The 9893-nt window shown below is 50.8% G+C and overlaps 3 protein-coding genes across 3 annotated transcripts; 1 reads left to right on the forward strand and 2 right to left on the reverse strand.

The window, feature by feature from the left end:
* Positions 1-202: 202 nt before the first annotated feature.
* On the reverse strand, positions 203-1195 carry LTHEOB_4556 (uncharacterized protein; the record flags this gene model as incomplete). Its single annotated transcript, XM_035513603.1, has 1 exon — positions 203-1195. The coding sequence occupies one exon, from the start codon at positions 1193-1195 to the stop codon at positions 203-205; it is 993 nt and encodes a 330-aa protein (XP_035374605.1).
* Positions 1196-3544: 2349 nt separating this feature from the next.
* On the reverse strand, positions 3545-4483 carry LTHEOB_4557 (uncharacterized protein; the record flags this gene model as incomplete). The annotated part of the gene is made up of 3 exons (XM_035513604.1): positions 3545-3990; positions 4051-4093; positions 4169-4483. 3 exons carry the CDS (start codon positions 4481-4483, stop codon positions 3545-3547), a joined length of 804 nt encoding a protein of 267 aa, XP_035374606.1.
* A 3158-nt stretch (positions 4484-7641) lies between these two features.
* LTHEOB_4558 (uncharacterized protein) lies at positions 7642-9288 on the forward strand (the record flags this gene model as incomplete). Its single annotated transcript, XM_035513605.1, has 3 exons — positions 7642-8422; positions 8495-8782; positions 8843-9288. The coding sequence occupies 3 exons, from the start codon at positions 7642-7644 to the stop codon at positions 9286-9288; spliced, it is 1515 nt and encodes a 504-aa protein (XP_035374607.1).
* Between the last annotated feature and the right edge of the window lie 605 nt (positions 9289-9893).

Here is a 9893-nt window from a genome sequence, read left to right on the forward strand (position 1 = left end):
CCAAAGCTTATCCCCACTTTGGTTCCATCGGCTTATAACATGCACAACAGGCGAGCATGTCCGCACGTCCATTGGAGACATCTTGCGTCACAAATCGAGAGAGCAATATTTTCTTTTCACACAAAAGTACTCTTTCTTGCCAAATAAGCGCGGCAAAAGCATCTGATACCGTGAAGGGTTCCGCTTTGTAGTCCAATCTTTCTCAGTCAAGGATGGACTCCACGAACCACGGTCCATAATTTTTCTCGGCCCATTCCGCCAGCCTTCGTAGGGCGGTAATCAGGGTGTAGATACCCACAATCGAAGCCGTTGAACCAATAGTCATCTCTTGAAAAAGATCCAGTTTACGCTCAAGTGGATTCTCACCAACCTTCGCCATATACAGCTTCCAATCATGTCCTTGCACCAGCAAGAGCGGCAAGGCTGGAATCTCCTGCGACTGCTTTGTAGATAGGAGCTGGCGAAGTCGGGTAAAGTGTCCAGATACCCAGACAAGGAGCTGCTCATCCGCTTTGATCTTGTCCTGGTCAGACTTCAACTTTTCCTGACAAAACCTTTTCGTCTCTATGCCAATGGCGATTGGCTTGTAGCGAATGTGCTCTTGGGCAGTGTGATTGATGGTGGTCGAGAAGCTTCTTTTGACCTTGTCCTTGATGCGAGGCCTCAGATCTTCTGATGGCTCAAGGATGATGGCATAGTCAACCCTCTTGCCAGTCGTCCGTGCCGCCGAGGAGGGCGAGAGATGGAGGCAGGATTCTAGAATGGTTGCCGTTGTAATGTCGCGGTACCACACGCCTGTTTCCTGGCGCCGTCGCCCCTGCAAGGCTAGGCGCAGCACAGTGGAGTGAACCTCTGCGTTCCATGCAGCCTCAAAAAGCTGATCGTGCTCACATTCTGATGCAGCAGCGTGGAGGTCGCAGATGCGGAACCATTCGTAGACCGGTTCTTCCATCCCTCCGCGCTCCCTCTCGCCGGCCAGGTTCCATGCGGAGAAGTACTTATCTTCCAGCTTTCGGCCCTGCAGTTGTAACTTGCTGACATCCCTTACAGGCGATGGGATCAACCCCAAGCCTTTTTGTATCCTTTCCAAGTCACGGATGAGGCCGCGCTCGTTTGCCAGCAATGTCCTGGAGGCATAATCATCGAAAGAGTGGTATTCTACCCGATACGGATCGGAGCGAAACATGGAAGGCATTGAGGGCGATGCCGAGTCCACTTGGGAATCTGGAAACCATCTTGGCTTATCAGATTGGCTTTTCTGTGTCTCGGAAGTCTGAGACGCGTTGCTCCTGACCCGGAAAGCAGCTCCCGAAGAAGGAAAAGTCGACTCAAAGCTAAAAACAGGTTTATTTGCCCTCTGGCCCATACCATTGCCGACTCCATCACTCTTCGGAGCGTTCGGCATTTGCGAACTGGCAGAAGAGGATGGTTCTGGTCTCGGAGGGGAAGGATGATTCCCTCGAACAGTCTCATCTGGAGTCGTACGATGCAGAGGTGTTCCTGGATTCGCGCCCTCGGTGGATGGATCTTTCTTGAGAAAGGGGACGAAAGCGAAGGGATCACTTAATTTAAAAGTTTTTGGAACCCCTGGAAACAACTCTGATTCCTTCCCAAACACGAAAGGGTCCGGCTTGCCGCACGAACTGGGTAGTACCGCTTCGTCGCTATCGTGAGTGGGCTCTTCCGACTTCACAAAACCCTTACTGGGGGTTGAGCTCGTATCAACCTTTCGGCAGCTAACGCTCGGATTTTGGAAGTTGGCAACAGACGAGGGCGATTTCCGCGATGACTCTTCGCCTCCTGCCAATCTTGGAGCCCATTTCTGGTAGTAAACATGCTTCCAATAAGCATTCCGGTGCTCAGAGCAGAGGAGACGTGTTATGGCTTGTTCGAGGAGTCGAGGCGGAATATGGATGGTGAACTCGCATCCGAAAGCATCCCGCACGGAACCACATTCATCCGGTGGAAGCACATTCTCACAGCGGCGTTCGTCAGCATCGTACGCAATGCATCGGAATCCGCTTTTGTGGTCGAACGCGAGAGCTGTTCTCGCTACCGAGTAGTCTAGATGGGCTGGTCCACGCCACGACGTGCTTGAGGATGGCGACAACTCCCATCGCTGACGGTTGGTCCTTAAGCGGGACTCGATCCGGAGTACTAACATGCTGCCGTCGGTCGGTGGAAGGGCTTGCATTAAAGCATTGCCGGGCTCTTCCTTTGAGTCTTCATCGAGGTTGTTGCACGCCCGCCGAATTTCGTTGAGAGAAAAATCGAGCAGTTCCCCCGGTAGAAGCTCGTTCTTAGAAGGCCTTGGTGCTAAGATCACTTGGAGCTCTTGAGCAGGTACACTGGCGGTGGGCGTCTCACTGTCGTTGGGCGTCTCACGGTCCTTGGGTGATTGATTGAGGATGAGGTCGAGGAACAACGTTTGTCCAAACATGGTTTGGCCCCAATGGGTTGCGCAAAGAAGGGCATATGACACCGCTACAGCATCATGCGGGTCATAGGGGAGTGATTTCTCGTTGATTACTTCAGCCGCTCTCTGGAGTTCGAGCTGTGAAGGGGTGCATTTCTTCTGGCACCTTGTCTTTCCTCTCGGATAAGCGTGGCATATGAGACTGTTTGGGTTCTCCTGAAATTCGCGAGTCGCTATCTCAGCTGTCGTGACAAATTTTTCAAGTTTCGATGGCTTTCTTTTAGCGTTTGGATCCACAGGACCTCGAAAGACGACAGGGGATTTTGGAAGCGACATTGCAAGATGTAATAACGATGGTATAGGAGGATCGCAGAAGTAGAAAAATACTGCCCTGCGATGAGCGCCACTATTTATCTTCCCTGGGGCATCTGCAACCCCGCGATATGCGTGCACCAAGACGCACATAGAGTTTGCTGTGCCGCAGCCTCCAAAACTATCGAGCAAGGTAAGAAGTAACAAAACACCCCATGTTAGTACCAAAGATAGGCAAGATCCCGTTCTGCCAAGAGATTGGCGGGCCACGACGTGCGCGTGGGGCCGGAAATACGAGCGAAAGTGTTCGACAAAATTGGCTACTTGAAACAGATTACACGTGTTGCGCAGGCAAGCTTCCCTCGTACCTCCTCGAAACGGCATAGTGGACTGCGGGCAGGCATTGGAGTGATAGGCAGCCATGTGGGGGCGGAGCAAGATTCATGAATCTGTGCCGCATCAGGGGGCGGCTAAGTATTCTTACGCAAGCCACACGTGCACCTCCCTGAATCATGTCACTTTGGTGTGACTTGATGGAATGAGAATAATACACAGCCCTGTAAATTTTCGATTGCCCCGCCTCTGCTGCCTGGAAATTATACATGTCGAACTACGCTGCCAAGACGGGCCAATCTGTAGGTATCCCCAACATACGAACGCTTCGGTACGAGGCCTCAAGATGTGTACAAGTCCCTTTTCGGTTACTTCCGCACACGCTCACATCAATACCGAATTTATAGAAAGCGAAGATGCGATAACGAGAAACAATCAAACTGACACAGACATCAAGCTTTATTGGTCATTCGCACACCTCACTTACTTGCCCACAGCATCCATACTCCTCAAAGCATCTGAAATCTGCCCAGATATGGCAATGTCAACCTCCAAATTGCCCAGATCGTCATCAGTCTCGGAGAACCGCTTCTTCCAGAAGTCCCACCGCTCGATGCTCAGAGGTGGCTTCCCTTCATAGAGCGGGCCTGTTCTGAGGGCCCGAGCTAAGCTCTCGTCGAGCTCCTCCTTCGAGTTGATTTCCTCGAAGATAGCATCTGCGCAGTGGATGACCCACTCTGTCGCCACACGCAAGCGGCAAGCCATTGCAGCTCCCTTCACCGGCGGCTCTTCGAGAGTCATCCTGAGCTGCCAGATGGGGAAATTGAGCCAAGGTGCGAATCCAGCTTTCGTAAGTCGTGCTACAAAGGAGTTCAAGTTTTCCCACTTGGTGAACTCCTCACCCACATCCTCACCAGTATAGGTCGGATCTGAAAGGCATGTTAGCGAGAGATAGATAGATAGCTAGTAGAAGGGTTGTCATTTAATACCGTTCCATTGTTCTCTCATGCAGGCCGACAGATTCGGGAGGTCCTTCCATACAAGCAACTTCCTCGTTGAAGTTGAGTCAGCTCAATCAGATTGCTACCATATGGTTTTATATCTCACCTTGTTTTGTGCAGAAGCGGATCCGTCTCGCCGGCGTAGAGTATCTAGGGACTGCACGAGGCTGGTCTGCCATGGATGCCCTGGCGGAATTCGGGAGACTATCTCAACGATGACCCCCCAAACATCCCACAGGATTGCACTGACAGCACCCTCTCCTTCTGCTGATTTGCAGAAGAAGTCGATGTCGTCCGCAAGTTTCAATCCTTTGGTTTGCGGATTGGCAGGGTACTGTAGAGTGGCCTTGAGGACGTTGAAAATGGCTCTCTCGGAGTTGGTAAAATCGATCTCTTCCACAGGTTGCAAGTCGATTTCCATTGTGGTTTTGATCAGTAGATTGGACGATATAGTGGACAATTGGTGATTTTGAAAAGTGCCGAGCGGGTAGCGAGGAATTAAGTCCTTGGGAATGACTGTGATGCAGATAAGTAATGGGGTGGTACAGAAGGGCTGGACGAAATTACAACAGGTGCTGATTGGTTTCTGTGTGGTTGGCCAAGCGCGATTGAATGTGGCTGGGAGCTTCCTTGCCGCTGGGTGCGCGGTCGTAACAAAAATAACTTTGAAACCGAGGGCGAAGCGGCACAGTTGTCTGTGTAGGCCAAAGTACTCCATATAGTCCGAAAAGTACCCCACTACGGATCCTTTGCTTTAAGCTGAATCAATAGTTTCTTCGGCTACTGGTCCGATAGGCTATGGAAATTTGTTGCCTTTGTTAACCGTGCCGCTCTCGTGGTCTGAGTGGGGACATTCACCCCCACCCTTCGTGCCGGGGCAGGCTGGTTTTCATTCCAGCGCTTACAGTGCAGGTTACAAGCTTGCTGCTCGAGTCCGTCTTTCACAACCTCTTGCCGTAAAAGTGTAGACCATGGTTCCCGCGCGCTTGCGCTACATACGCGATGCGGCGTGGTACAGCTGTGAAACAGCTCAGTCCACCTCGACTATGTCCAACTATGAGCACAACTCAACCATCACCCATTCGAATAATTGAAGGCATCAAAAGTATTTATTATAGTCTATGTTGTCCAAGCTACCGGCTCATAATTGCCAACTATTGCAGTTGCAAGCAGCAAAGATGCTGGTTGTGGGATCCAAACACACGGGCTGATTTGGCGAGGCTGCTGTGCCGCACTGTGCCTCTTTCCCGCATTTAGTCTTAACAATTATTGCTCCACAATCTCAACGCGCGCGGCTAGAACTATTTATCGGATGGCTTTCATGATATGGTAGAGACATCGAGTGTATCGGCCTTCCAGTAAAGACAATGAGCGCTTCTCTCTTCCAATCAAGGTTTCCTGCAGAACGTATCACCCCAGCCATTGAAGATCACTCACTTCACAGCTCACGCATGCAATCAACGGCGCCGCTATCAAGCATGCTACCGAGATACTTGATACCACAAGAACAGGGGTCGTATGAGCCGCCCTCAAGGGACCCGGACAGGATGCTTCTATTTTTTCCCTTGACGTGCAAGCCTATGCGTCTCACTCAACATAATGACCTGTATGCCTCTTGGTACAAATTTCTACACAGAGGAAACATATAAGCGGGTGAGCTCCCACGAAGCTCCTCAAGAGTAGCTTTTTAAAGCAGAATAACCTTAAGAAATCTCCGTTCCCCTCTACTATTCGCGTCATGGCTTCAAGCATTGGAACCAATGGGTCGACCCCAACATCCTCTGCTCCAGCTCCGCTAGGCTATCAACCTTCTAAGCGTACACCCACGGATTCATCTTACGTATGTACTTCTTCCTATCCATAGCTCCCAATTTCGTTATCATTGCTCAAACTCTAACATCCCGCAAGTATGACTTCAACGGAACGCCATGGGACAAAGACGTTCCGAACGCTCAAACATGGATGTATGCAAGAGACGCGAGGGCGCAACAAGCCACGGTCCCTGCAGGCAGGGGCCGCAAATATCCTAGTCCCTTCGGAAACCATACAGACAATCTGCCGCTGTCGACGCCGCCCTCTAACGTGCGCCCCGGCCGGCCTGCGGAATGGCTTCACCACCCACTCATACCGGGACAGACTCAGGCCTGGAAGCCTGGTAGTGGAACCACGCAAGGCGGCGTTCGGAGCTTTTACACTGACGGCAATCCGACTGTCTTCGACGTTGGTTATCATGACCCGAAGAAACCCCCGCAAGGACAGCAGAAACACAGTTTGTTTTCGTTGGCAAAATATCATCCGAGAGCGACACCGCCGCAGCCTACTCGGAGTGACCCGTAGGTTGATGCATCTGGAGAGTCGGTCTTTGTAAGCTGCAGACAATTTGTTGCATTGTGACTCGGTTGATTTGGGCCTTGCGATAGAATGATGTAGTCCTTTTGCATTCATTATGAAGATGTCATTTGTATTTAACCAGACTTACTTTCGATCTCCTGATTGATCAGCCACCTTGCAACCACTGCCAAGATCCTTAAGATGTTATCTGGCGTAAATTCTATCGGGACCTGCACATATTCCAAGCGTATACGCAGTAAACGTTTCCATACAGCGATAATTGATCCGCGTTCCTTTCGACATGTGGTTTTCACTAAGATCAGACCTGGTAAGACTACGGATAAGCTATTTAAGAAGATCAACGTAGGCGGCGCGGCGCATCCGGAGTGTGCTCTGGCAAATGCAAAACCTATCCATCACAGCAGGTCGATCCACATTTTTTCCCCATCTTTGTGCCTCTACAATCTCTGATAAATGAATGCTACTTGGGCAGAAAGGCTTGTGGTTGAAGCAATGCTCGGCTTCATTGAAATGCCGTCTTGGAACACGCATTTCCTGTCTCGATACGATAGCGGTTAAAGTGGCTGTGGCAAGACAAATCGCGGTGTGGAGGCGAAACCAAAGCTTCCCGGCCAAGGCTTGGTGAGGCCGGAGCTACCTCCACAAGCGAGTCAACAACGCGTGGCAAGCTGAGCTGTGGGCCAAAATGGCGAGGCTGGCTTTTCGTAGCGCTGATTAGGGACTGCCGAGTCTCGCCGAAGTCCCCGAACACCTGAGTGATGGAAGCCTTCTATCCAGCTTATCATGTCCGAGATGATTGTGTTTCCTTGAGCGCAATGCCCGCTCTGATCCGTCACCCACAGCGCTGAAGCGGAAGAAATTGACGCCATGCAGCGGGCCGGCATGATGCTCATTTGCCGCCACGTGACCGATCGGCATCAAGGTGGCACATCATCCACGTCATTAGCGGGGTGACGATGTTTGCATAAGCAATCACGGGTGATCATCAGGCCAGATTGAATCAAATGCGGCACAGAAAGCACTGGCCATAGTTCTGGCCGCTTTCGACGACCTTTTAGTCCGACTGTCTGACCAATGGAGTTTAACGGCCCCCAATTGCGGTAGATCCATGCTCCTCGCTTGACTGTTGGGTGCTGTATTAAAGGCAGGCGCGCTCGCTTCTCATTATTTTGCGTCAACATCCAACAACAAATCAAAAACTCAAGAAAGGAACACCAAAGTGCGAAAATGGCTGCGCAACATCTGCCGTACGATATAATTGCAGTCATTGTCACCCATCTCAAACGAATCTTGCAATCTGAACTGGAGGCAAAACGTCAATACCCAGATGTGCGGCTTTCTCCGTACGCAACCATCTGCAAATCCTGGAATGCAGTTGTCGAGCGCGAAACCTTCCGGCTTCTCAACCTCAGCAATGAAAGAATGCAATACGCCGAGAAGGTTTTGCAGCAGAACCCCGCCCGCCTCTCGGCCGTGAAACGTATCTCGTTCAAAAGTAGATGTCCGAAGAGCGGCTTCCGCAGGCGAGATTTGAGCAAGCGACAGCTGATGGAAAGAGATGCTTCGTTCTCAAGTGGGCTGCTGAGATTGTTCCGGTTCCTGCAACGCATGGAGAAAGGTCACTCAGGCGTCGAGAGAGCTGGATTTGGAAATCTCACATTGGACCTGAATGTCACTTCGTATCTTCAAGACCTTGAAGACGAAGATGTTCAAGTTCTCAAGGAGGCCGATGCTGCTCTTGATGATGAAGAATCCTACCGCGATATCTTGGGTGGAAAGCCAACTTCGTGTCTTAAGTACGACTCTACTCTCCTACGCTATGTGGGCGAGCCTTTGCCCACACTCCATTGTGTCCGGATCTTCATCTTTCCACAAAATGGAGAAACTATGGTTTGGTCGAGTACGTTTACCCTAATGCTCTCGGTTATGGAAGGCCTCGAGTACTGTGACATCGCTTTCGATGACGGGCAGATGCTCAACCCCAACACTCGTATAGGATATCGGAAAGGTTCGAGACCCTAGACCGTTAATAAGCCTCTAATTCGACTTTCTAACAACTAACTCAATCGCGCCAACGTAGCCTTAGGCGAGACGCTCTGCAAAATCCCCACCACATGCGAAGAGTTCCACGCCACCTTCGAGCCCGATGAGTACTTCATCATCGTGTCACCTGCATGCGACCCTCCATCGTTGGACATCCTGTCCATTGGAATACGCAATATGTCCACGCAGTTGGTTCGACTCTCGCTGGACTCGCTGGCCATATCGCCCTCGCTATTTTGGCCAGACGACAACGAGGATGCCGTGACACCGTACTGGCCCCGCCTCAAGCATTTTAAGGTCCGCTACGCGCCGAGCCTAGCCTCGGGTAAGGGATCTGGCCACTTTTTAATCAAAGAATTCACATGCGCTAATGGTTCCGCGCTAGGCGAGTGGTTAGTGCACTTGGAGAAAGAAGACGAGCGCTGCACCCTGCCTCCACACTTAAAGAAATACATGCTGGATCATACAACGTATGTAGACCGCCTCGTTCTAGACTGCGAGCGCGCGAACGTGCTCTTCGCCGCCGTAGGGCGGGCCACTCGGAACATGCCTGCACTGCAAGAAATGCAGCTTGAGATGTCCGATGAGCTGGGGTCTGAGCTTCACTTTACTTACAAGTACGAAAAAGAGCGCAAGGCATTTGTGGCTTCGTGGCATAGTGCTCCGAGCGTTTTTGAAGCAAGTCCGGATGTTTTGGAGGCTTTTGGAATTCTTGAGGGAAGCTTTATCGAGAGGCCCAGCCTATCAACCTCCGCTGAGCATCGCTCCCCCAATGTGACAACGCGGGGTTCAATTTACCAAGGACTTTGCTCTCCCGCTCTAACCCAATAGTATTTTATGGTCTACAATGGATGCAAGTCGACGGGTGATGGTGACCATACCACTGCTAATCAAATTACGTGAAAGGTAATTAGAACGCAAATAGATGAGTGATAACAGTGATGGTAGGCATAGGCAAAACGTTGGACGCGCGGAAAATGCATGCAAGATTGAGGATATAGTTGCTTGTGAACTCAGTGTATGATGCTACTTTGACATGAAAATACAGAAAATGCCCTAAGCACGCAATTCCGGCTTGAATGAGGACATCAAGTCCGCTTGGTCAGCCATTTGGCGCATCCTCGATAGAGGAATCAATGAGAGATTATACAATTGTGACCACTTTGTCTTTCCAACTTTCTAACCACCACGAGGAAACCTTCGAGAAAAGTCGTCGTGTTGTCGTTATTTCGTAGTAATCGAGACACGCGACGCGTTGGTATTCCTCTGAGCCACGGCATTGTATCAAAACAAGTGCCTGAGCAGGTATCGAGTGGCCTTCTCGATCGGATTGCAATATCTCCAGGAAATAGACATGTGAATCGGAGCTCTGTGTTCCTTGGTCCCAGCGTACAGCTTGCCCGACTTCCCACTACATGCCGGTGTCTTCATATAAA

Source organism: Lasiodiplodia theobromae, assembly GCF_012971845.1.
Source record: "Lasiodiplodia theobromae strain AM2As chromosome Unknown scaffold_12, whole genome shotgun sequence".
Taxonomy (NCBI): Eukaryota; Fungi; Ascomycota; class Dothideomycetes; order Botryosphaeriales; family Botryosphaeriaceae; genus Lasiodiplodia; species Lasiodiplodia theobromae.